General features: G+C 36.2%; 1 protein-coding gene across 5 annotated transcripts in view; it reads left to right on the forward strand.

Moving 5' to 3' along the window:
- Positions 1-21,253, forward strand: part of LOC106076176 (uncharacterized) — a 161,797-nt gene extending 140,544 nt beyond the window's left edge. For 3 of the 5 annotated variants that reach the window (XM_056043124.1, XM_056043121.1, XM_056043123.1), the window contains exons 26-30: positions 2,794-2,915; positions 10,180-10,236; positions 13,096-13,158; positions 16,504-16,542; positions 19,845-21,253. In XM_056043124.1, coding sequence (XP_055899099.1) covers positions 2,794-2,915; positions 10,180-10,236; positions 13,096-13,158; positions 16,504-16,542; positions 19,845-19,930 — 367 coding nt within the window. In that variant the 3' untranslated portion in view covers positions 19,931-21,253. Of the gene's footprint in view, positions 1-2,793; positions 2,971-10,179; positions 10,237-13,095; positions 13,159-16,503; positions 16,544-19,844 lie in introns of those variants that run through there. The other 2 variants (XM_056043122.1, XR_008780024.1) reach the window with 2 other exon arrangements.
- Positions 21,254-27,520: the final 6,267 nt, after the last annotated feature.

Below are 27,520 nucleotides of genomic sequence, written 5' to 3' on the forward strand. Positions count from 1 at the left end.
GCTGTCTTGCTTTTTTTCAAATTATCCAACCGAATGACTGTTCGAGATGGACCTGAGAAAATGAAATTCAATTTGTGTGAAGGGAAGGAGACCTAGACCTACTATAGTGCCCTGCTAAAGAAATCTGTTATACGGCGTAGTGCCTCATAACTCCCATACAGTCATGACAGATACGTCTCGCAAAACTTGCTCCACCGTCTCCTCTGACTTGTCAAATGGCATCAAAATTCGATCGGAACCGGGCAAAGTATGAACCTATTGGACAGTGCAAAGTTAGCCACTATGTTATTATCTATTGTTCCGGCCTATTTATAGCCTCAACCACAGTTCGTATTGGTTGCTTCTTTTTGTCCTTTTCTTTTGTTACCGATCACGTGATGACGGCGTAGCATTCTTGGCTTAACTTAATTGTATTAGCCCATTCAATGAGATCTTGAAAACTGCATTCACGTACTTCTTCTATGTTGTCTATGATGAGATCAACAGGTAGACTATGAGCTACTTAGGCTTTTGTTTTCCCACTTAAGAATGGTGTTGTAAAAAAAAGCTTCTAATAAGTTGCTGATAATTTCAGTTGAAAGCTGTAGTTCTAACTACGTAGCCTGTATACTTATTTGGCTTGATAAAAGCTTCGTTCACAATTAAGTCCTTTTGTATTGGCAACCAGAGTCATTGTTGAATACCAACTTCAAGGTTGGGTGTTTCAAGGTGTTTTCGTTTCTATTGTAAACGTGTTTCTTGTTTCTGTACATTAGATTTCTTGAAGTTTGCGAGTGACTCCTTGAAGCTGGTCTTTCAATAGATTTGTCTCTCTTATGATGACTCCTTGAAGTTGGTCTTTCAATAGATTTGTCTCTATTATGATGACTCCTTGAAGTTGGTCTTTGTATAGATTTATCTCTAGTATACTGACTTCTTGAAGCTGGTCTTTCAATAGATTTATCTCTATTATGATGACCCCTTGAAGTTGGTCTTTCAATAGATTTATCTCTAGTATACTGACTTCTTGAAGCTGGTCTTTCAATGGATTTATTTCTAGTACAATGACTCCTTGAAGTTGGTCTTTCAATAGATTTATCTCTAGTATACTGACTTCTTGAAGTTGGTCTTTGAATAGATTTCTCTAGTATACTGACTTCTTGAAGCTGGTCTTTCAATAGATTTATCGCTAGTACAATGACTCCTTAAAGTTTGTCTTTCAATGAATTTATCACTAGTATAATGACTTCTTGAAGCTGGTCTTTCAATGGATTTATGTCTAGTATAATGACTTCTTGAAGCTGGTCTTTCAATTGATTTATCTCTAGTATAAGAACTTCTTGAAGCTGGTCTTTCAATGTATTTATCTCTAGTGTAATGATTTCTTGAAGCTCAATTTTGCAATGGTATAATTACTTCTTGAAGCTGATCTTTCGGTGGGTCTATCTATACTATAATGACTTCTTGTTGCTCATCTTTAAGTGGATTTATCTCTCACATTGGCTTGTCTCGTTCTGGATTCATTCGCATAATGTCCTTTCTTGTGAAAAAATTGCACTCAACGTCATTGGTACAACATTGTGAAGCATTGTCACCTTTGTAGTTGCATTTTGAACACGTTATTGTTTTATTCTTCTGGAAAGGTTTTGACATTATTCCGTTGTCTTATGAAAAACAAATATTTTTTCTGATGCTTGTTTGATTGGTTCGTTTGGACATTTCATTTGCCAGTTGTTCCGAGGGGAACTCGAGCCGGTGAAGTAAAACCCTCCCAAAAAGCTTCTTTTCTGTTGCCCAAGGTAAAGTTACTTTCGGTAAGAATTTATTTAAAGGTGTATCTTAAATGTAACAACAATGTTCATGAGATTTCGCGGTTTCCTTTGGCTATAGGCAACGGAATTTAAAAGACTGTATTTTTCGATCAAGTTCTGCTTTGCAATGACAATCAACAAAAGTCTCAGGGACAGTCTCTCGTGGTAGTTGTTGTTGATTTAGTCAATTACTTCTCCTACGGTCAGTTGTACGTGGTCTGTTCCAGAGTCAGCTCACCAGCAAATTTTTATTCTACAACCAGATGGTCGCACACATAACATGCTATACAAGGAAATCATTGCGACTTGACAGGTTAATCATAGTGCGTTTAATTTCAAACCTACTGTTAATGGAACAGTGCAATTGTTCAACACTTTTGTTTACTTTTTACTTCCACCATATGGTATAGCCATAGACATAAATAATATAGACTGGAAAAAGGAAGTAACTTTATGTAACTTGAAAACATGTATATCTATTGTATTCGGATTTCCGAATTCTGAAAAGTTGCATGATCTTCATTCTTAGAGATTAAACAAATCTACACTGCCTCCTTATATACAATATATATAGGTGTGTATCAAAGTTAAAAAAGCACTTTTATACTGCTCATAAATGCTTTATAATAAAGTACACAAAATTGCAAGTCACAAATTTTCGTTTCATAAAACTCTTTAATTGGCTAGTCTATATTTATTTATGTCTATGGGTATAGCATATTTTTTAGAGATAGAGATTGATAGGAACACAAATGCCTAGTAAAGTTAAAAGGATTTCTTTTCAATTTGAGAACTAAAATACAAGAATTAAATAGAATGAAAACATTGACCATCACCAGCTTCATAAAAGAGTAAACAAATGTTTTTATTATTATCTTAATGCTATTGCATTATTTGTATAAATTAATTTTCATGCATACAAAAAAAAGGTAAGAAAATGTGAGTGATTAACTTTGTACAATTACTGACTACACTAATAGAAATATTACAATTATATTTTTAGATCGACTTCCAACTTTATACAATGCATTTACATTGAACTGTGCAAGTGTAACATCAGCAGCTCAACAGAAGCAAAGTCATTAGAGACATTAATACGTTCCTACTTTGTAGAATGTCAATCAGGTAATTGTAACTCCAATAATACACAACAGACAGACATGCAAAGCAAGAAGCAAATGTGAGTGGAATTTTATAAAGGTGTATATATTAGGGGTGCACCGGATATCACTATTTGAGATTTGGCCATATTCGGGTATGGCCGCATTGTAAAATATAAACTATTAAGCCGGAGACGGATACCTACATGTCTAGTAAATAGTTATACAATGAACATCTTGCAAAACTTCTAACTAGCATATCTCACATATTTATTTTACTCTTTTTCGTCACCTTATTTTTTTAACTCATCACTCATTGATGAATGAAAGTTGATATATTAACAGATATTTTAAATTAATCTGTGCAACTTGTCAATGTAATATATATATATATATACATTATATATATATATATATATCATGGGCGTAGCCAGGATTTCTTTTCGGGGGGGGGGGGGGGTTTGGGGGGGGATTTTTTTTTCTCTACCCCCCCCCCCCCCCGCGAAAAAAAATTATATGTATTTATGAGTGTGTGTGTGTGCACATAATCTTTATTACATTCTGACCCTTCATTCTTTCGGAAGAAGTTTATTGTGCCCTAGAATAGGTTCTTCCATGAGTTAGTGGAAAAATTGTAGATTCCCCGCCATTACCAGGAAAGGGGTCTGGGGGAGCGCTAGGAGCTCCCCCAGCGCGGGGCGAAGCCCCGCCGCCAAGCACTATTTCTGATATTGAAAACCAACAAAATACATATTCTGAGGTATCTACAGTGCATTTTCCTGCTATTAAAAAGTTCTATTTCAAAAACCTAATGTGCTATTCTTACTGACTTAGACTCTCCCTCGTCGTTCGGCGCATTTGCCATCAAGCTGTTTCCATAAAAATCTGTCACTGGTAATGTCTGAAGCCTCTTCCCACCTACCATGAGGACCTCTTCTTATGCGTAATTCATTTTGTCGGAGAACATGTCCCGCAAATCTCATGCGTCGCTCTCTCACAATCTTACTAAAGGGTCGACTCCCAGTTCGGCCTTGATTTAGACCCGATCTCTATAACTGACTCCTAAAATCTGTCTTAGCCATCTTTGTTGAGCTACATTTAGTGTTTTTCGATTTCGGTAGATGATTATTCACTGCAGGTAAAAATGTGTAACCTCTCTTGAATACTCTCTTAGAATTAAGTGACTGTAGTTTGCTTTAGATTTTATATCGAAAAGAGAAGTTTTATCGTCAAAATCTTCTGTTGGGGGTTTTCAACCTCAAAATGCTCTGTAGGGGGATCTTAAACTCAAAACCATCTGGAGGGGTTTTAAACTTTAAAAAAAAAGTCATCTGTAGAAGAAGGGTTTAAACTCAAAACCCCCGATTGGATTGACTACGCTCAAATAATTTTAGTGTGTAATTTGCTTTTTTTTATATTGAAGATGTATTTTTAGCACCAAACCCCTCTGAATGGGGGTTTAAACTCAAAACCCCTTTTGGCAATGCTCATAGCATTTTGAGTGCGTAATTTGCTTTTTTTTCTTACACTGAAGACGTATGTTTTATCCTCAGATCCCCCTGGAGGGGAGTTTAAACTCAAAACCCCTTTGACTACGCTCATAGATTTTGGAGTGATTAATTTTCTTTTATTTATATTGAAGAGGTACTTTTTAGCTTCAAACTCCACTGGAGGGGAGTTTAAACTCAAAACCCCCTTGACTACACTCATAACATTTTGAGTGCATAATTTGCTTTGTTTTTATTATTAAAGATGTATTTTTTACCTTCAAACAACGCTGAAGTTGGGTTTAAACTCAAAACTGAATCAAAACCCATTTAGCTACGCTCATAACATTTTGAGTGCGTAATTAGCTTTTTTTTTATATTAAAGAGGGGGTTTATCGTAAATTTTAGACGGGGTTTTAAAATCAAAATCTTCCTTAACTGTGCTCTTGGAATTAGGGGATTTTCGTTTGCATTTTTTTGTTTTGTTTTATAGAAGAGGGGGGGTTAACTGCAAAAACCCCATGTAGGGGGTTTAAAACTCAAAACCCCTAGTAGGGATTTTTAAACTCGAATCCCTCTGGTAGGGGTTTTAAACTCGAACCCACCTGGTAGGGGTTTTTAAACTCGAACCCCCCTGGTAGGGGTTTTTAAACTCGAACTCCCCTGGTAGGGGGTTTTAAACTCAAAACCCCCGGTAGGGGGTTTTTAACTCAAAACCCCTTTGGTTGTGCTGGGGCAAGTGATGGTTTAGTATTAAAATCTCACCTAAAATAAACAAAATCAAAGTAAAAAATCAGTCACTAAATTCCGACCCCCCCCCCCTCGGCGGGGGATTTTATTTCGGGGGGGGGGGTTTGAACCCCAAAACCCCCCCTGGCTACGCCCATGATATATCATATATATATATATATATATATATATATATATATATATATATATTGTATATTGTACTAATGTCAAGCTCTCTGAGGTAAAGTGCACTCTGGGTTATATAGTGGGTAGATATATGTGTTCCTGTATTTCAGACCATCAGGCAGTATTTTAAAGGCCACAAACCGCTTCTGGTCATGGCATCTAAGACCTGGTACTGATAATGGCTAACTACATATCGTAAGTAATAACAAGAATAACGAAGAGTTACTCGACTTTCTCCACACTATTAATTCTATAGTTATCGACTCGTGACCAAGAAGTAACATTTGAAGTGAACACGTTTGGAAAAGTAATTCAACATTAATAGCTATTGACAGTGTTAATGTGCTGTCTAGGCAAGTCTCATTTATCCCTACTGATTAGAAATGGTTATCAATAAGTTCATTGTCATCGACTTAACAAAGAGTGTTGAGCTCTTTTTTTGCTAATAGGCTATGCTCAAATCTGAGCTTTGTACTTTTATGTACATCAAAACTAGTTCCTGGCTTACTGGGATAGAATAGATAAACTCACGGTTTGTGTATCAAATGTAGAGATGGAAATCGAAACCATTTTTTAAAGTTCGGGTTCGGTTCGATTCGGTAGATTTAAGTTTAAGTTCGGTTCGATGGCGAGTATAGTTCGAGAGGTTTGGTCGGTCGAATGTTCGGGTTCGGTTTGGTTCGATGCTATAAAATTAGGTGATAGCAAAAATAATGTTCAATTCAATTTATTAGATAAACAGTGATGTCGAATCATATATAACATTCGGGCTATTTTAATTTCCGACACTCGACATATAAAAGAAAAAAGTACAAAAAACATTTAAAAAACAATTATGCAGTTTCATTAGAAACCAGTGGAGAGAGTACTTACACTCATTCAGTGGATGTAGGAAGTTTTTCAGAAATGAACTTCTAAAAATCCCACTGCATTACAGCTATTTCATGCGAAATAAATGTGTTTTTCTTGTAGTTTGTTGTTGTGCTCATATAGATATAATGTAATGTCCCTTTAAATCGTGAGAGGCCGTTACATTGAGGTACTTGCTTTCATTTCTCCATCATAAAAATTTCAGTTTCATGCCTGAAATAACAAAAAGGTTTTAGAACCTTTCCTCTGCTTAACCAGCGCATTTCACTAAAAAAATAACGTCTTCGTGTTTGGACTCTCAGAAAACTGTTTGAAATTTAGTGGTTCAACGCTTGAAATGTTAAATAATTTACAGTGGTAAACACATCATCATATGGTTCTGATTTAAAACCTTACAACAGTTCCGTTTGACTTTTCATATAACTCTTGCTGCCAGTTCGCTATGACATCAAGCCATACTTCTGACGGTATTAGTAGTCACTCAAACTCATTTATCCAAAAGAATAGAAACATCCTTTATGATCTCCTTGAGCAGATATTTGCCAGTGGTGGTTCCAAGCACGCGCCTCATAGCTGCTTTCACTTCTGTGATTTTAAAATTGCTTTTAGTCACGCGAATAGGTTCCAAGACTTGAGCGGACTCATTTAGAACTCAATAAGAAGACTAAGTTGTTTTTACTTACAAGAATATTGGAAAATCTTGATTCAGTTTGGTTAAGTTCAGGAAAGTTCGTTCCGTTCGGTTCTTACCGATCAGTTTTTAAGTTAGAGTTCGGTCGTAAGTGAAGTTCGAGTTTGGTTCGGGTTCTGTTTGTTTCCCATCTCTAACCGAAATGGTCATTCATTTAGCTACGTGTTTTATAGTCAAGCCTGCTGATTGAGATTTGTCTCTAAGTAAGCAAACTCGGTACCCGTGTTGCGGTGTGGCTTGAAGTCCACCCTCCTATTTAAGAGTTTGCTCCAAATAAACAAACTCTAGACCTCTAGACAGCGTCAACGTGTCGATATTACGTCCATTCTCTCTGACTTAATATGGTCACCTGCTATGGGCGCCCGCAGGGGAGTGCAATTGGGTGCACTTTGCACCCCCCTGGATTCTGAGTAGCCAAATTCTAGCCATTTTTTTGCACCATCAAATTAATTAATTTCTAAGTAACAACTGAACAAGTAATGCTTCCACTGGTTAATGTAGTAGTAGATTAGTCTAGGGTGTATGGAATGGATGGCCAGCCATGTACGTGTGTGCCACTGAATTCTGAGTAGACACATTTTAGCCATTTTTTAAAAATATTTTATAATGAAATACATCTTCCAGATCTGTTTTTTTTTATTACGTAGATGTACATTTAGTCAAAATCCAGGGGGGTGCAAGTGCAACACCATATACCCCCCTACGGGTGCCCATGCATTATTGATTCAAAGGTTGAATAAATTAATGTTCAGGAAAACTTTACGCATCATCTTCTAAGTGTAAATCTACAGGCCTATCATTAGAATAGTATAAAGTGTAGTAACTTAGCAAGTAGTGTTTCCACTGAAGTACAGTTGTAAAGATATTCTATTATTGTAACTAGAATAGGCAAATTTGTAGTTCATGTCCGACCATGTACGATTTATTATAGGCTTTCTATTCTTTTTCTTTCACATATTCTATAGCATGTTAGTCGTGAAGATTTGTTTATAATTGCACATAGCTATAGATATTATAAATGCCACAAGGTCGACTTTCACAAGACATTCTGTATGGTAACAGAAGGTAGTAGATCCGCTGGTCGTCCACTGCTAAGGTATACTGATGTATGCTAACGCGATATAAAGCTTTTCAAAATTGGCACTAACAGCTGGGGAAAAGTGGCACAAGAAGAGCGAGCATTAATTATACCAGAAGGGTGAAAGTACAAAGGATTGGCCTCTTTAGTCAAACAAGAAGTTGCAGAACGAAAAAATCGTCTCGAAGCGTAAAATGCAACAATTAATTTTTATAATATTTAGTTAATGTCTAGAATATTATTTTTTTTGCCAATTATCTTTTGATGTGATAAATGTTATATTTTCTTTCAACAAAAGTAAAGAGTCTTTCGGAGTTGCGGTCGGTGTCTTAAACACGTCTACCAGTTTATAATAGAAGAAATACAAGAAAGTTCTTCGCTTGCCACTTTCGAGTCAAAACGTTAAGTTGGATCAACCAGGCACTGGCAGCAGCAAGAAACCAAATAATACGAGCTGCAGCATTATAAATTCACTGCATTTACTGGGTATTTTAGTGCAGATATCTCAGGCACTGGACATTGGTCTTTGAGTGTTGTTCGGTTTGTTGATTGCGATTGTATTTGACTTCATTGGTTTAGTTCCTGTTGTTCAGAGAGACGCACTGCATGTGTCCAACGTCATTGAAAAGTCTAGACATGGACAAACTACGCGGCCAAGGCTGTCTCGTGATGGCTAGCATTCTTTTTCCGTAACTGTCCCTAGCGATACGGTGGTGCTAAATTTACCTCTTTTGTGGGAGACACAATGAACTGAAAAATACGAATCCATTCGAGCTTTAAGTCTCAACTTCGAGATCTTTGACTGGTTGCTGGATCCTAACGACTGCAAGTGAAACCAGATAAACTGCTAACATGTGAAGTAAATTTCTCCTCCTCTTGTGTCGTCAATTATTCATCTGTTCTTGAACCAGTTTCCATGGGGTTGCAGTCTTTCCAACTTAACATAGTGGCCGCTCGACAGAACATCAGCAGTTACATTAATGGCATAATCAAAAACCAACATGACCATCCTGAAGAACACGTCAGAGGTGTCATCTTGAGGAAGGAGAGACTGCCGGCCGAAAAACGTGATACCGAATATTGAGTTGCTGCTACCGAAAATTCGCAGTCGACAGAGACATTGAGAAAAAAACACATGTTTGGATTTTGGGAGTTAATACAGAACACGACTTAACATTACATATCTTAATTCTTAATTTTCTTCATTACGTCTTGCATTTCGAACAATAATAATTGTTAGTTCAACTTGTTTTTGTTTTCAACCTAAAACGATGCAAAAGCTGCAATGTAAAGAAGAATATCAGAACTGCACGATAAGCGTTCATCGCCAGCTTGTCCATCGCGACGAGAAGCAATTCATTAGTGAAGTTATTGACAGTTTCGGCAGCCACAGACAACGTTTGCAGATTTTGTTTGATCAAACGTAGGGAAGTACGGGCCTCACGGATAAAGTTAACAATGTTGTACTGTGAATACTTTGTTCTCGTATTTAGTTTCTTATTTTTTTATTTCATGAAAAAAGTATTTACTGTGCATTTAATATCGATTAGGCATGAGGACCCGAATAGGGAGGGGGGCAGTTCTTATCTTTAATATTATAACACGAAAATTAAGGCTACGACTTTGAGCCATAAGTGGCAGCTTGCACCCCCCTGCAAAAAATCCTGCGGGCGCCCATGTCACCTGCCTATCTATGTGATGGACTAAACAAATAAAGGGTATGGGAATTGTTCATCTCTATCTCTGGAGATAACCCGCACAACTAGACAACCATCTAGTCAGCGTGACGTAGTTAAGGAATATAACATCTTATTGTTAACACTTTGTCTCCGTAATTATTTACCACATTCTAATGGAATCAACGTTGGTATCGTCAGTTAGGAGAGAAAGAGTTAACCCACTCAAAGGTCAAGACAAGCAAAGTGCCAGCCATCGCTGCTACGTATGTAATGCGCATTGATAATGTTTAGTTTCATTTCTATTTGTCTTTCTAGTAAAAGACGTTTTGATGCTTGTTAATATATCTGTAGCACATTCGTTTTTAAATATAAATGTTAATACATTCCATATCAGACATTAACGTAACCATGTCCACTTTATACATATTAATAAAAATGTCGGATAGTGAAAAATGGCCGGATATTCGGCCGGAGCCGCAGCTACTATCTTGTGCACCCCTAGTATGTGTTGGGAAATGGGAAATGTATGCATTATATACTGAATAATATCTCCGCATTGTTTTTAACAGTTGTCGATCCTGGATCTGTCGAGTGTGAACGAGTTGGAGAAGGAGCTGGATTTTTAGGTAATGGACATGCCTCATTTATTTTCAGGTTACATGCATCAGGCGAACACGTTTCATTACTTTAAAAAATGTACATAAGATAAGATAATTGTATTGGTCCAAACAAATGGAAATTCAGTTTGACTACAAAAATTGTCCACGTCAGCATTACTGCTATTAAAAAAAACTATAAGCATCAACAACATTCACATATGTAGTACACACACACACACATGACCATCGCTTTATGTACTAGGCTTCTATGTACTTCTTGGTGACAAGTGACATTGAGACATCCTGATTGAAAGTGGTCTAAAGAAGTTTAAATATTTATGTTCTAGACTACATTGAAAGGAGCTGACCACTTGGTTCAGATCTGGTGTAAATGTAGTTTAGTGGATGCAAATTGTCTTTACGAATTTTGGTTTGGAAAGGCAACTTTGATGAAAAAGTTATTCAAGAGATGGTATCCGTGTTGGAAAGATATAAAATGTTTTTTTTAATGAGTTTATTTAGTCGATGCCTTTGTGCCAGTATCATACTAGCAGGTGATAACAAATGCCATTAGACTACTAATAGTTGCTGTATATACAATCTTTAATACTTTGTTTTTAAATGTTGATAGCTTCTTAAGAAAGTCCTTGATGTATTTTGGAACTTTTCATTCTATGTTAACTTTTACTATATGGTTGCACCCTTATATTCTTGCATTTGGTCTACAGTTTGGTGGTTGATCTAAATTTCTGCAAAATGATCTTTTTGATTCCTAAAAATCATTTCTTTAGTTTTTTGAACAGTCAATATTAGAAAGTTTTGTCTACACCCCTGGTCAAAAGTGTCAATAGTCGAATGGTACAAACTTTTGTTAACTACGTCAATTGCGTTGATGGCATCGCAAATTTGATGGGAATATCTACTGATGGACTTCGAATGTTACTGGTGTAGATCAGAGGTGGGTAAATTACGGTCCGCGGGCCACATGCGGCCCGCTGCAGCGTTTTAAGCGGACCACAAACACCTAGAAACATTACACACACACACATATATATATATATATATATATATATAATATTTTAAGTTTTAATATCACTACCTGGTATGGCAATCTAAACATTAAAAATAAAAATAAACTTCAGAGAATCCTAAATGCTGCTGGTAAAGTCATTGGCCAAAAACAAAACCCATTTGGGCAGCTGTTTGAGACAAACATCCATAAAAAAAGCTAAAAAGATTTCACCATCACAAAAGAGATTCAAGACACCGATAGCAAAGACAAACAGACACAAAAACTCTTTTGTTCCCCTGGCAATCAAATCATTAAATAGAAATGATCTGATATAAACTTTTTACATGTAAATTATGAGTGAGTCTGGTGTGAATGTACCTTTTTCTTTTTTTTAAGTTATAGTGTTTTATTTGGTGTAATGTAATTGTAAGACAAATTTCCTTACGGACAATAAAGATTTATTACTAGGTTAGAAAAGAACGAGTATTATTTATTCCGAGTGGCTCTTTGCCAAAAGCAACATTTCCATACTTCACAAACTTGCTGCTCAACTCTTCTAGTAGTTGTTGTGTCCACATCTGTCAGCAAGCGTTTTCTGGTTTGAAAAATACGTGTAAGATGCTGACTGATTGTAATTTGACTCTATTTGTGTTTATCACGAATAATAAGAGTGGTATTTATTTGTTTAATTTTTTTGTTACTCCTTATAATTGACATTTTTCTAGGTGGAGAAACATGCTCCTATTCGAGTCCCAATTCTGTAATTCTCTTTGTAAAACTTCTGTAGCCTGTGAGCGAGAATAGAGAATCGACTTTAAAAATTTTAAGAACAATTTTAAATTATTTATTTTTTTTGCAATAAATGAGAGATTAAGTGTCCTTTTAAATCTTGGGTTGATTCTGTTGCTTTGTATATAATATGGCGGACTGTATGATTTATGATTAATTAGGATTCCCTTGGCAGTAGTTATGGTTTTAAAAAGTTTGAATGTAAACTTGATACACTTCATCTATTGAGACGTACTCGTCTATTGTGATGAGCAGTTCGTCTATCTAAACTTCCGTTGTGTAGGGAATTTATTGTCCACCAATTTTTAGCATGAATGTTTTTTTTTATTTACTAAAATAGGACAATTAGATTCCTGATCATTAATTATTAGATTGACTTAGAATTATTTAAAGTGGCTGAATAAACATAATTTTTTTTCATAATTGTACATTCCTTGCACTATTAGTCTGACTCATTGAATAAATTCCATTCACTTTTAGTCTGAATTATTGAATACATTCTATTCACTATTAGTCTTACTAATTGAATACATTCCATTCACTATTAGTCTGAATTATTGAATACATTCTATTCACTATTAGTCTAACTAATTGAATACATTCCATTCACTATTAGTCTGACTCATTGAATACATTCCATTCACTATTAGTCTGAATTATTGAATACATTCTATTCACTATTATTCTTACTAATTGAATACATTCCATTCACTATTAGTCTGAATTATTGAATACATTCTATTCACTATTAGTCTTACTAATTGAATACATTCCATGCACTATTAGTCTGACTCATTGAATAAATTCCATTCACTATTAGTCTGAATTATTGAATACATTCTATTCACTATTAGTCTGACTCATTGAATACATTTCATTCACTATAAGTCTGACTCATTGAATACATTCCATTCACTATAAGTCTGACTCATTGAATACATTCCATTCACTATAGGTCTGACTCATTGAATACAATCCCTATTCAACTAGTCTGACTCCTTGATTATATGTATTCTTAATTTAAGAAAATGAATTTAAATATTTTAGCTTGACTAGGATTTGATTAGCATTTTTATTATTTTTAGGTCCTACAACTCCATATGACAAACAGATGCCTTCAACACTTTTGCCAACTTTTGAAACCAAAGGTACAATAAATAGATATGTGGTTTTCTCTATTAAATATTTTTACAAAGATAATATCAACTCATTCTGTCTGTCTGTCTGTCTGTCTGGTAAAAAGTTTTGTTTTTTCTCCCATTTCCCATTTTTGGATCAAGTTTAAACTCTGCACATCTATCTATTGAATCTAACAAAAATATGAATCAGTAAAAAGAAATAAACAATTAATTAATTGTTGGTGACAAATTATTTTGTTTCAATTCGAAATAAGGGGAATAAATGCTACTTGATGAGAGATTTGAATATTTTAGTGTCCCCTTATTGCGTTTTGACAGGTTTTTTCTAGAGTTGGGAAACGAACCAAACTCAAACCGACCGAACTCGAACTTTAAAACTGATCGGTACGAACAGAACCGAACGAACTGTCCTTAACTTAACCGAACTGAATCAAGATTTTCTAATATTCTAGTAAGAAAAAAAAACATAGTGAGATGATTTGACAGTTATTTTTAATTTTTGGAACAAATATCCTGCTGTCTTTAAGCCGTGTCCTTGACATCGTGTGTGTGCATCTTTCTTGCATCATTGTGAGTTGTCTCCCTTTGATACCAACACGCCCGTAGCATTTGAATGTAGAAACTAGCAGAAAAAGTGAACAGATTTTTTTTATGAAAAGCCACTATGTTTGATTTGTATAGAGATGTTTGTGGCTGTTTCTATAGAATGTAACGTTAAACAGCATTAGGAAATCAAAAACATAAACTAATAAGATTTAAGTTACGCCTAGAGGTTAGACTTAGAAGATTGACGAGACTATTTAGCAAGAAGGGACAAGATAAGGAGTAGGCGCTAAAAGCTCGCTATAAAGTTGCTCATATTTTAAGTAGTGAAATGAAACCTTTTTTCGACCGTGAATGCGTAAAAGGGGCGTTGCGCTCATTCGTGGAAGAAATGTGTCACGACAATAAGAATGCAGTTAAAGGCGACTCCCTTTTTGGTAGAACACTTAGAAATCTCAATTGAAAACTAAGCGATAGGGCTGAGTTCTTAATGGTGCCGACTGAAAACGCTCAACTCTTGCTAATCTATTCGTGGTACGTAAAGAGATTTTCAAATCACAGAAGAGATAGCTGCTATGAGGAGCGTGCATGGGACCACCACTGGGAAAGACCTTTTTAAAGAAGTTTCAGACATCATGGAGGATGTTTCTATTCTTTGGAAAAAAATGGTGGAAGTAAATAATGATATTGCCAGAAGTATGGCTGGATGTCATAGCGAATTGACAAAATTATCAAGTCCAACGAAACCTCTGTGGCAAGGTGTTAAATCAGAACCATGTGATGTGTTGTACATTGTTCAACATTTCAAGCGTTGACCCACAAAACAATGTTCTGACAGTGAAGACGTTTTATTTTACAGTGAGGTGCAATGGTTAAATAGAGGAAAGGTTCTAAAACCATTTTTCATATGAGACATGAATCTGAGGTTCTAAAACCATTTTTGCTATGAGACATGAAACTGAGGTTCTAAAACCATTTTTGCTATGAGACATGAAACTGAATTTTTTATGACGGAGAAATGAAAACAAGTGCCTCATGGTTGTGGGATTTGGTTTTTTAAAGGAAACATTACATCCTGAGCTCGACAACACACTACAAGAACAAACATTTACTTCGCATGGCTGTAATGCAGCGAGATTTTCAGAAGTTGGGTCTGGAAAAGTTCCTACATCCCATGAATCATTGTAGGTTTCAAATAAATGTGCATTTTTTTAAATTTATATATATTTGTTCTGTTAAGTGGCCCGTGACACGAGTGTTGGACATGGCTTTAACATCACTGTTTTATATGGCTTTAACATCACTGTTTTATATGGCTTTAACATCACTGTTTTATATGGCTTTAACATCACTGTTTTATATGGCTTTAACATCACTGTTTTATATGTCTTTAACATCACTGTTTTATATGGCTTTAACATCACTGTTTTATCTAATACATTGAATTGAACATTATTACATGTAAATAGTTTTTGCTATATAACATCGAACCAAACCGAACCCGAACTTAAGATCTGACGGAACCGAACCGAACCCGAACTATACTTGTCATCGAACCTAACCGAACTCGAACTTAAATCTGACCGAACCGAGCTCAAAATTATAAGTTGGGTTCGATTCCCATCTCTCTCTAGTTTTGTCTCTCCCACTTCCCAGTGTCGGATCAAGTTGAAAACATTTTGCAGAACTCTTCATAGTCATTTAGTACTGATGAATTAATTTTGTTTTATATAGCAGAAAGGGATCTAAACCCTGTAATTTTCCGATACATAGTAGTAATTAGCTACTATTTCTCCTTAGATAAGCTTAGATAGGCTTTGGTTTTAAAAAGTATTCTTTTTTCTATCGCTTGTTTGTTATGTCAAAGGTTGACATCTGGCCTTTTATCGTAGCCTGCTGTACACAGAAGAATGGTTGTTACTTTGTTGTTTATTAAATTTTAAACATAGACATTGATTAGACAACTTTGGATGTCCCAAATCTTCACTTACATTTCTATTAGCCCATAACTTTGTTTGACCCTACTCGCTGTTTGTTCTTTCCTGGCCTATGTAGTTATATTTACCAAAATCTTATCCTAATAAAACTTATCATAATTTGTTCGGCCAGTTTTTCGCTTCCATTTTAAAGCCTTGTTCGCTATTCTCAGTATTTCCGTTTTGTTGATTTGCATTTGCTTCTAAATCTTCAGACAGTCAAGAGCCTAACCAGATTTTGTATTGATGGAATGATTTGTGTTATTTTGTTTACAACTTTAAAAAACTAATTTTTAAAAAGTTTATAACGTAATATATTTCATACCACTGCCCCCATTTTATCTCGCCGACTGTCAGTAAAATAGTTCGAAACTAATATGTGTACATTCTGAGATGACCTAACTCTTGCCAACTTGCTCTTACTGATAATAACTCTTGCACTTTTAAAGCCTCAAGTATCAAGCTGATGATACTCAGCCTACAAAGAAAGTTCAACCCGAGCCCATACCCCCTTTTTTTGAAAGAATAGATATACAATCCTTAACACGTTGGAACTACTAAATATGGTCATCCTTTCCTGCAACTGAGTTGGCGCCAAACGTAATGCATAGCATTCCTTAAAATGAGACCAGAAATCATAAGACAGGGGTAATAATTCATTAACAATGAAACATTTCTGAAATGTACGTATACTTGCATGCTAACTGGCTGAATCCATTTTGTTACTCACGACAGAATGAACTCTCTATTTGCAGACTTTTCAAGATAGTGTCAATATCACTAATGGGTTTATAATAAGGGTGGACAATCTAATGACTAATTAACTTTTTTTCAGGCCCATCTAAAAGTCAAACAGACAGAAACAGTCAAAATGGTAAATTCAATTGAAAAAAATAGACGTTTAAGTACATTAATTTCTCATTTGTGCAGATTATTTTCTTGGTCTTGTCCTTGAATACATTTCATTCTCTACTAGTTTGATTCCTTGAATACATTTCATTCTCTACTAGTTTGATTCCTTGAATACATATCATTCTCTACTAGTTTGATTCCTTAAATACATTTCATTCTCTACTAGTTTGATTCCTTGAATACATTTCATTCTCTACTAGTTTGATTCCTTAAATAATTCATTCTCTACTAGTTTGATTCTTTGAATACATTTCATTCTCTACTAGTTTGACTCCTTGAATACATATCATTCTCTATTAGTTTGATTCCTTGAATACATTTCATTCTCTACTAGTTTTTTTATTCCTTGAATACATTTCATTCTCTACTAGTTTGATTCCTTGAATACATTTTATTCTCCATTTGTTTGATTCCTTGAATACATTTCATTCTCTACTAGTTTGATTCCTTGAATACATTTCATTCTCTACTAGTTTGATTCCTTAAATACATTTCATTCTCTACTAGTTTGATTCCTTGAATACATTTTATTCTTCATTTTTTTGATTCCTTGAATACATTTCATTCCCTACTAGTTTGATTTCTTGAATGCATTGTATTCTCTACTAGTTTTTTTATTCCTTGAATACATTTCATTCTCTACTAGTTTGATTTCTTGAATGTTTTTCATTCTCTACTAGTTTGATTCCTTGAATACATTTCATTCTCTACTAGTTTGATTCCTTGAATACATTTTATTCTCCATTTGTTTGATTCCTTGAATACATTTCATTCTCTACTAGTTTGATTCCTTGAATACATTTCATTCTCTACTAATTTGATTCCTTGAATACATTTTATTCTCTACTAGTTTGATTCTTTGAATACATTTCATTCTCTACTAGTTTGATTCCTTGAATACATTTCATTCTCTACTAGTTTGATTCCTTGAATACATTTCATTCTCTATTAGTTTGACTCCTTGAATACATTTCATTCTCTACTAGTTTTATTCCTTGAATACATTTCATTCTCTACTAGTTTCATTCCTTGAATACATTTCATTCTCTATTAGTTTGATTCCTTGAATACATTTCATTCTCTACTAGTTTGATTCCTTGAATACATTTCATTCTCTACGAGTTTGACTCCTTGAATGCATTTCATTCTCTATTAGTTTGATTCCTTGAATACATTTCATTCTCTACTAGTTTGATTCCTTGAATACATTTTATTCTCCATTTGTTTGATTCCTTGAATACATTTCATTCTCTACTAGTTTGATTCCTTGAATGCATTTTATTCTCTACTAGTTTATTCCTTGAATACATTTCATTCTCTACTAGTTTCATTCCTTGAATACATTTCATTCTCTACTAGTTTGATTCCTTGAATACATTTTATTCTCCATTTGTTTGATTCCTTGAATACATTTCATTCTCTACTAGTTTGATTCCTTGAATACATTTCATTCTCTACTAGTTTGATTCCTTGAATACATTTCATTCTCTACTAATTTGATTCCTTGAATACATTTTATTTTCTACTAGTTTGATTCCTTGAATACATTTCATTCTCTACTAGTTTGATTCCTTGAATACATTTTATTCTCCATTTGTCTGATTCCTTGAATACATTTCATTCTCTACTAGTTTGATTCCTTGAATACATTTCATTCTCTACTAGTTTGATTCCTTGAATACATTTTATTCTCTACTAGTTTGATTCTTTGAATACATTTCATTCTCTACTAGTTTGATTCCTTGAATACATTTCATTCTCTACTAGTTTGATTCCTTGAATACATTTCATTCTCTATTAGTTTGACTCCTTGAATACATTTCATTCTCTACTAGTTTTATTCCTTGAATACATTTCATTCTCTACTAGTTTCATTCCTTGAATACATTTCATTCTCTATTAGTTTGATTCCTTGAATACATTTCATTCTCTACTAGTTTGATTCCTTGAATACATTTCATTCTCTACGAGTTTGACTCCTTGAATGCATTTCATTCTCTATTAGTTTGATTCCTTGAATACATTTCATTCTCTACTAGTTTGATTTCTTGAATGCATTTTATTCTCTACTAGTTTATTCCTTGAATACATTTCATTCTCTACTAGTTTCATTCCTTGAATACATTTCATTCTCTACTAGTTTGATTCCTTGAATACATTTTATTCTCCATTTGTTTGATTCCTTGAATACATTTCATTCTCTACTAGTTTGATTCCTTGAATACATTTCATTCTCTACTAGTTTGATTCCTTAAATAATTCATTCTCTACTAGTTTGATTCTTTGAATACATTTCATTCTCTACTAGTTTGACTCCTTGAATACATATCATTCTCTATTAGTTTGATTCCTTGAATACATTTCATTCTCTACTAGTTTTTTTATTCCTTGAATACATTTCATTCTCTACTAGTTTGATTCCTTGAATACATTTTATTCTCCATTTGTTTGATTCCTTGAATACATTTCATTCTCTACTAGTTTGATTCCTTGAATACATTTCATTCTCTACTAGTTTGATTCCTTAAATACATTTCATTCTCTACTAGTTTGATTCCTTGAATACATTTTATTCTTCATTTTTTTGATTCCTTGAATACATTTCATTCCCTACTAGTTTGATTTCTTGAATGCATTGTATTCTCTACTAGTTTTTTTATTCCTTGAATACATTTCATTCTCTACTAGTTTGATTTCTTGAATGTTTTTCATTCTCTACTAGTTTGATTCCTTGAATACATTTCATTCTCTACTAGTTTGATTCCTTGAATACATTTTATTCTCCATTTGTTTGATTCCTTGAATACATTTCATTCCCTACTAGTTTGATTTCTTGAATGCATTTTATTCTCTACTAGTTTGATTCCTTGAATGCATTTCATTCTCTACTAGTTTGATTTCTTGAATGCATTTTATTCTCTACTAGTTTGATTCCTTGAATGCATTTCAATTATTTATTTCTTTACCTGTTGTAAGAGAGTTGATACATGTTAGCTGTATGATATTTAAATAAATGTGTTGATAAATTTGGTAGCTGTATAATATAAGTATGAAAGTTGATACATGTTATAGTTGTATGATATTGATCAAAGGATTCGATAGCTGTTAGATAATTGTGAAAGTTATTAGTTTAGCTTTTTCTTGACTCAGTATTTAGTTATCTTAGCATTCTGTATATAGTATATATAGACTTTCGTATTCTGTTTGCACCAAGTGATTCTACTCAACTGAAATGGTTGGGTTTTTTTTTTGTTTGTATTTCAGGCACAGTAAACAGCTTCAGTCCATCCATTGCTATGATTGTCCTGACAACTAGTATTCTTTGGTGTCAACTCAGCAGACTCCACTAGTTAACTATTTACAAGTATATATTTATAGTTTATTCCTCTTACATCACCAGACATTTATATATTAAACTACTCGACTTGAGTTGTATTACTGTCTGTCCGTCTGGTGGTAACTATTATCATTTCTTCCGCATCCATTCTCAGATCGTTGAAATTTTACACAATTATTTATTGTACCTAAGAAAACATGAACCAATTTAAAAAATAAACAATTAGTTAATTATTTAATTAATAAATAGTAATTAATTATTTTGTTTGGTATCATAGAAGGGGAGGGAATAGAGGATACATATATTTAGAGACGTGGCTCTATATATATAGTTATTCCTCTTACTACATTGTGTTCACGGCTATTCTCCCACTTTCCATTCTCGGATCAAGTAGAAATTGTGCGCAAACTTATATCAGTTGTCGATGACAATACTTATTGTGCTACTTATATCAGTTGTCGATGACAATACTTATTGTGCTACTTATATCAGTTGTCCATGACAATACTTATTGTGCTACTTATATCAGTTGTCCATGACAATACTTATTGTGCTACTTATATCAGTTGTCGATGACAATACTTATTGTGCTACTTATATCAGTTGTCCATGACAATACTTATTGTGCTACTTATATCAGTTGTCGATGACAATACTTATTGTGCTACTTATATCAGTTGTCCATGACAATACTTATTGTGCTACTTATATCAGTTGTCCATGACAATACTTATTGTGCTACTTATATCAGTTGTCGATGACAAGACATGAATCAATAAAAAATTATACAGTTAGTTACCAATTATGGTAATTAATTTTGTTTTAACAGAAAAAGGAAGCTTCTATCTGCAGTATTGAGAAATATAGGCAGAGAATTAGTGGCTTTTACCCTTAAAAAAGATTTGTTCTTGGGATAAATTAAAAAATTGTTCTTCTATAATGTATGTATACATTTACTGAAACATTCAAACATTAGCGAAATTGCACATGGTAATAATCCTACTATAGAAGCTTATTGAGGTGTGTATGTTACTGTACATTTTTTTGAAACTAGGTCTTAGTTGTATTTTAACAAATAGTTTTAAAATAAGTCTATACAAGATAGATAAGATAATTTTATTGGTCCAAACTAACGGAAATTCGGTTTGACTACAATTGTCCCCCTCAGCATCACTACTACAACAATAGAGATGTCAACACTAAAAACCTTCACACACGAAACACACACACACACATTCATTTCAATTTGTAATTTTTCTAGTACTGCATCGAACCACTTTTCATGTAAAAATATAAAATATTTCTGGAATAAACTACACAAAGTAAACAAAGACAATTTGTGTTGTTGTTTTTTTTGTTAGCTTTATACTTAGTTTATAAGCCTTAAGCAGAGACTATATTATAGTCAACCAGAACGATATTATTCAGGATGTAAGTGATAGCATCTAGAGCAGTGGTCTTCACTGGGGGGGGGGGGGGGTAGCGCCCCATGTGGGCCGTTTTCGTGAAATGGGGGGGGCCGTTGGGAGCCAAAGGTAGGGGGCACTGGACACAATTGTTGGCGGTAAGGAGGCGCTGGGCATAAAGGGGTAAGAAGAAACTAAAGGTGCACTGAAACAAAATAAAAACAAAAAATTCATCAAAATTAAAGCTGGCAAACTAAATATAAACAAATTATAATTAGATTGTTTCTAATTTAAGAAAAATAACAACGTTAGAAATTGAGTTCGGGAATCTCATTTTCTTTTTTTAGCGGCCCCCGAAATATCTGTCCGTCTCGTTTAGATCTCGTAAACTAGAAAAGATAGTGAAAATCTGACATCCTAATATTTTAGTCCATTCAAAGTTCTGATGCAACGGCTACTTTTTTCTTTTCTAAAAGCGAAATTTTTTTTTTTTAAATCACTTATGCAAGCAGTTTTTTCATAAAAATACACCACTTTTACAACTATCACTATAATAGTAACAAACACGCGAGGCTCTTTAGTAGGGGGAATGACAAAATATCATATTGTGAACACATTTGTTTGTTGGCTTCTTCCAGTCGTAGAACGACTATGGTTCGTCTCGCTAAGTGAGATGAAAGATGGTCGGAATGATGTCGCCCACACAGCATTTCCCCCCTCTCCGTGCAGCTGATGTGACCAAAGTAACGGAATATCCGATAACGTTTTAGACTTTTTGTTAAAAAAAAATATTTTTTTTAAATATTTGTATTGCTACAAATTGCTACAAAAACATTTAATTATGATGTTCTTTCTGAAAATATTCATACCTGCCTTTTACAGCAAAAGAGAAATAAACAAGGTTACAAAGACAGTTTGTGTGGAAACACAAACTCAAAATCGACCCCCGAAGTGGTCCACCCAGGCAGGCATCGATATTTTAAGAAAGAACATCCGAATGAAATTATATCAAAGACAAATGAGAGATAAGAATGGAGAAAGAAGGTTGACATATCTTGTGTAGTGCCCCAACGGTCCAGCAGTTCAAAGGATAGGTGCAAGTGAATGCAAAGTTAGATGTGAACCTGGCCTAACTAGTTCCTCTTTCAGACCTTGTGGTCTATAGGGCAGATGATCTAAAGTTCATCTGTTTTTTGTGGCCTACGGTTAACGAGGGTGTAATGCACAAATTGTAAGACAAATTTCCTTACGGATAATAAAGATTATTATTATTATTATTATTATTATTATTATTATGTAGCCAGCACAACGACCAACCGCCTTTACTTTTCCCCAACTAATGTCAGGTACCCATTAGAGCTAGGTCCAAGGATTCCGAAGTTGAAAATCCCAGTCTTCACCAGGATTCGAACCCGGGACCCCCGGTTCGTAAGCCAAACGCTTTACCATTCAGTTACAGCGCCTAACTGAAGTATTATAATTGATGTAATTGTTTTGAAAAATGTCAATCTCTCATTCGAATCCTAAAAAAAACCCATAGAATAGAAGATTTGTGTCCTGTAAAATAAGTTCAAGAAAATGCAGTTTCCAAGATTACTATTCGTTTTAAATTAGGTATAACGTATAATGCATACTAAATAGCTTTTTCTCTTTAAAAAACTGCTAGCATAAGTGATTTTAAAAATTAGATTTTTCGCTTTCAGAAACAAAAGTAGTTGTTGCATCAGAACTTTGAATGGTCTAAAATATTGTGATGTCGGATTTTTTCTAGTTTACGAGATCTAAACGGGACGGACGGACAGACGGACAGACATTTCACACAAAACTAATAGTGTCTTTTCCCCTTTCGGGGGCCGCTAAAAACGTTAAAGCTAACATTCAAATAGAATAAAATAACCTTTTTTTAATCAAACAAGATTGACAAAGCGTTGTTACGAAAACTCACTGCTATGTAATGGAATATTGCAAAGAGTTTTAGTGAATTGCCACTAGATCAAAAGTATTCCAATGTTCTATTTTGAATGACGACATTTTCAGATGAGGTTGTGAAACTAAGTCGGCTTCACAAACCTATAGCAATATCCAAAAATGATTTAAGAATATTCATGAACAATTAATTAAATCTACTATTCAAACAATATTACAAATTTGAAATCGTCCCGAGACATGACGTTAAACTGCGCTCCTCTTTGCTTAGTACTTTTGAAGCTCAAAAGTGCCCTACTTCTTTTCTATCATTGTGTCTGCCTCCTCTTTTCCTCAGTCTGCCTTCATTGATCATCACTCTGTCTCCTTATCTCTAAATATCTCACTACGTCCTAGACCAGTCCGTTGGCCGTGGACTGCGACGGGTAAGGGGGGATAAAGAGATCCTGGTGTTTGAGTGGTGGCTATCTGAGGATAAACCATCACAACACAATACGTTGGCTCCAAGTTCCCCTAGACCTGAGGCCCAGATGGCCCGCTCTGGGTCAATCGGCTGGTCATGCCGAGCTACCAGCATAGGTCGCTGGAGGGCGGTGGCTGGAGGGTCAATCAGGGAGCTGCTGTATCGGACACATGTCCGATGCAGCAGCTGACTGAGTATAGCACCTGTGTAGCCCTGGCGGGCTCATTCTGGACTTCCGAATGGCCCGTCCCCTTGTTGGACTCGATGGCGGGTGGGGAGCACAGGTGCCGAATTAACAAGAATATACATGGACAAAAAAAAACCCAACAAACTACTTGCCCCAGATTTAAGTCTGGGCAAGAGACGCCGCATTGAGGCAAAAAAGGAGGAGGCCACAAAAAGCTGTACTACCTGGCCATCATTTTTGGTGGTCAGGTGCACAGAGGAGGGGAAAAGTCTGACAAAGCTGAGCCCTTTCCTTATCTATAAGGGACTCAAGTCAGTAGTGGGAGAGCCCAAGAGTGTGTCTAAGCTACACAAATCAATGGAACTTCTTGTAGAAGTAGATGGCAAGACACACTCTCATGGGCTTTTAAGATGCAGAAGACTCTGTGATCTCCAAGTGGAAGTCATGCCACACAAGAGTCTGAACACCAGCAGAGGTGTAATCAGCTCTAGGGACCTACTGGAATGTTCCGAGAAGGAAATAGTGGAGGGCATTGAAGGAGTCACCCATGCACGGCGCATTACCAGGCGCAGGGATGGTGAGGAGGTCAAAACCGCCACTATTATCCTCACATTCGGAACTAGGACACCGCCAGAGTATGTGAAGGCAGGATACCTACGAGTTCCAGTGAGGCCCTACATACCTAACTACATGAGGTGCTTCGAGTGCCAGGGTTATGGACACGGTGCGGCAGTCTGCAAAAGGAACACTGTGTGTGCCAGATGTGCTGAAGAGGGTCATGAGGACAAGGGCTGCACAGCCCAGTTTAAGTGCCCAAACTGTCAAGCTGGCCACTCAGCCTACTCCAAGGACTGCCCTGTGTGGAAACAGGAGGTTGCCGTGCAGGAGTACAAGGCAAGAAATGGATGTACCTTCAGCCAGGCGAAATCGGCTGTACTGGCCCTACCCAAAGGCCAATTCGGCTTGACAAAGACCTACGCCCAGGATGTTGCTAAGATAGGGAGATCCATAGCCACACAGACGGACACACTGACCCCACCACCCCCTCCTCCTCCTCCAACTCAGAAGAAAACACCGCCATAGAACACACCTCTGAAGAAACAAGAAAGCCCTGTTGTCATGCTAAAGAACAGGTTCTCTGTGCTCGCTAATGAGAGCATTGAGACTGAGCAGCATGTCAAAACCAATACTCCGGGAGAACCCGGAGACATCATGTCTGACACAGGTTCTCCTCAGAGAACCCAGACAGACACCCCAACCTCTACCGAATTAGAGGTTGACCAACTCCCTAAGGGGAGAAATCAAAGCGGAGAGGATGCCCGAGGCGAGAGAGGAGGAAATGACCTCCGCTCTAACCAGAGGGATCTCCCCTCTCAAGAGAGAAAGACTTCCCCCAAAAGGGGGTTGTCCTCCTCTCCATCCAAACCCAAGAATAAAAATACCAAGGTCACTGGAATAAAGGGAAACCCCTCCGGGGGCCTCCCAAGGCCAAATAGCTCCAAGTAGGTCATCTAGAATAAGCCATGGATTCCAGAATTGTACAGTGGAATTGTAGAGGCCTCAAGGCCAATTACGAGGAAATGCAGCTACTGATGGACTCTGAGACTCCTGTAGCTGTCTGCTTACAGGAAACATTTCTGAAAGATTGCATCAGCTTCCGAAGCTACCGTGCTTATAGCAAGAATGTTGAGGATGCAGAGAGAGCATCAGGTGGAGTCTGTATCCTTGTGAAGGATAGCATCCCCCATGAGAGGGTAGAACTACAGACCACACTACAGGCCGTAGCAGCTAGGATAACCCTTCACAAGGTTATCACTTGATGCAGCCTGTATCTACCACCAGGCGCTCCATTAAACCCAACAGACATGGAGGACCTATTGAAACAACTCCCCCGGCCTTATTTAATCCTTGGGGATTTCAATGCCCATAACACCATGTGGGGATCCAACAATACCGACACAAGAGGTCGTATGCTGGAGGATATCTTCCTCCAACATGATTTATGCATACTTAATGATGCATCACCGACCTACTTGCACCCAGGAACTGGATCACTCACATGCATTGACCTCACCGTATGCGTCCCCGGACTTCTGGACGATTTTAAATGGTCAGTTAGCAATGATCTACGGGGAAGTGATCACTTCCCAATCATCATTACTAACAATCTCCCTTCATTGGGACGACCTCAGCGGTGGAAACTGAATAAGGCCGATTGGGAACAATTCCAAAAAAGATGCTCCAAGGATATCCTCCATGAACAGAACCCAGCTGATACCTTTGCTAGCAAGCTACTAAGTATAGCCAGGAAAGTTGTACCCCTAACCTCTGCAAATCCAAAACGGCCTAGCAAACCATGGTTTGATACAGCTTGCAAAAGTGCTTATGGGAAAAACATGAACACATTAGAAAGAAAATTACAGTTATGTTTAAACAAATTCAGGGTTGGGCAAACTTTAATGGTTTCAAATTCTCAGACTCCAAAACAGTTAGTATGCATTTTTGTAATCTAAGGGGACCCCACCCAGACCCTGAACTATTTATACACAAAAAGAAGATCCCTGTCGTGAAAACTACAAAATTTTTAGGCCTCACCTTAGATTCCAAATTTAATTTTCTCCCCCACATTAAGGAACTTAAGAAGAAATGCCAAAAGTCATTAAACATACTAAGAGTACTCAGCCATACGGACTGGGGAGCTGACAGAGATACCTTGCTGCTGCTCTATCGGAGTCTAATTCGATCCAAGCTAGACTACGGATCCATAATATATGGAGCAGCAAGGAAGTCGTATCTAAAAATACTGGAACCAATACAAAATGCTGCCCTGCGTCCCTGTCTCGGCGCGTTTCGTACATCACCTATCCCAAGTCTCCATGTGGAGGCTGGAGAACTCCCCATGGATATAAGAATGAAAAAGCTATTTAACCCCACAGAGGTAGAATTATACAATCGAAGGCCTAACGTCATACAGCCGTTGGGCCTTCGAATGAGAGAACCCATCCAAAATTTAACCCCACCCATTGACCAAATCTCTAAAATAGAAACCCCTCAGAATCCTCCCTGGCTAATGAATAAGTAAGTAAGTAAAGTTCCCCTTTCAGACCTTGTGGTCTATAGGGCAGATGATGTAAAGGTCATCTGTTTCTATGGCCTACGGTTAACAAGGGTGTCATGTGGCCAGCACAACTACCAACCGCCTTTACTTTTCCCTAACTAATGTCAGGTACCCATTAGAGCTGGGTGAACTCAGAGGCGCCCGAAGATCCCGAAATTAAAAATCCCAGTCTTCACCAGGATTCGAACCCCGGTCCCCGGTTCGGGAGCCAAGCGCTTTACCGCTCAGCCACCTCGCCTCCTTGGCTAATGAATAAACCCAAATTAAATTTATCCCTCCTTCATTTCAAAAAAGAAAATACAGACCCAAGCATACTACAAGTCCACTTTAGGGAACTGCAGGAGAGCTATGGAGATTGTGGCATCATCTACAAAGACGGATCCAAAATGGAGGGAAAGGTCGCGTGTGCCTGCTCCTTTCGGAACAAAACAATCTCCCGTAGACTCTCCGATGGCTGCTCCATCTTTACGGCCGAATTGCACGCAATATTGCTTGCACTTATG

The sequence above is a fragment of the Biomphalaria glabrata genome, chromosome 10 (genome assembly GCF_947242115.1).
Source record: "Biomphalaria glabrata chromosome 10, xgBioGlab47.1, whole genome shotgun sequence".
In the NCBI taxonomy this organism is placed as follows: domain Eukaryota; kingdom Metazoa; phylum Mollusca; class Gastropoda; family Planorbidae; genus Biomphalaria; species Biomphalaria glabrata.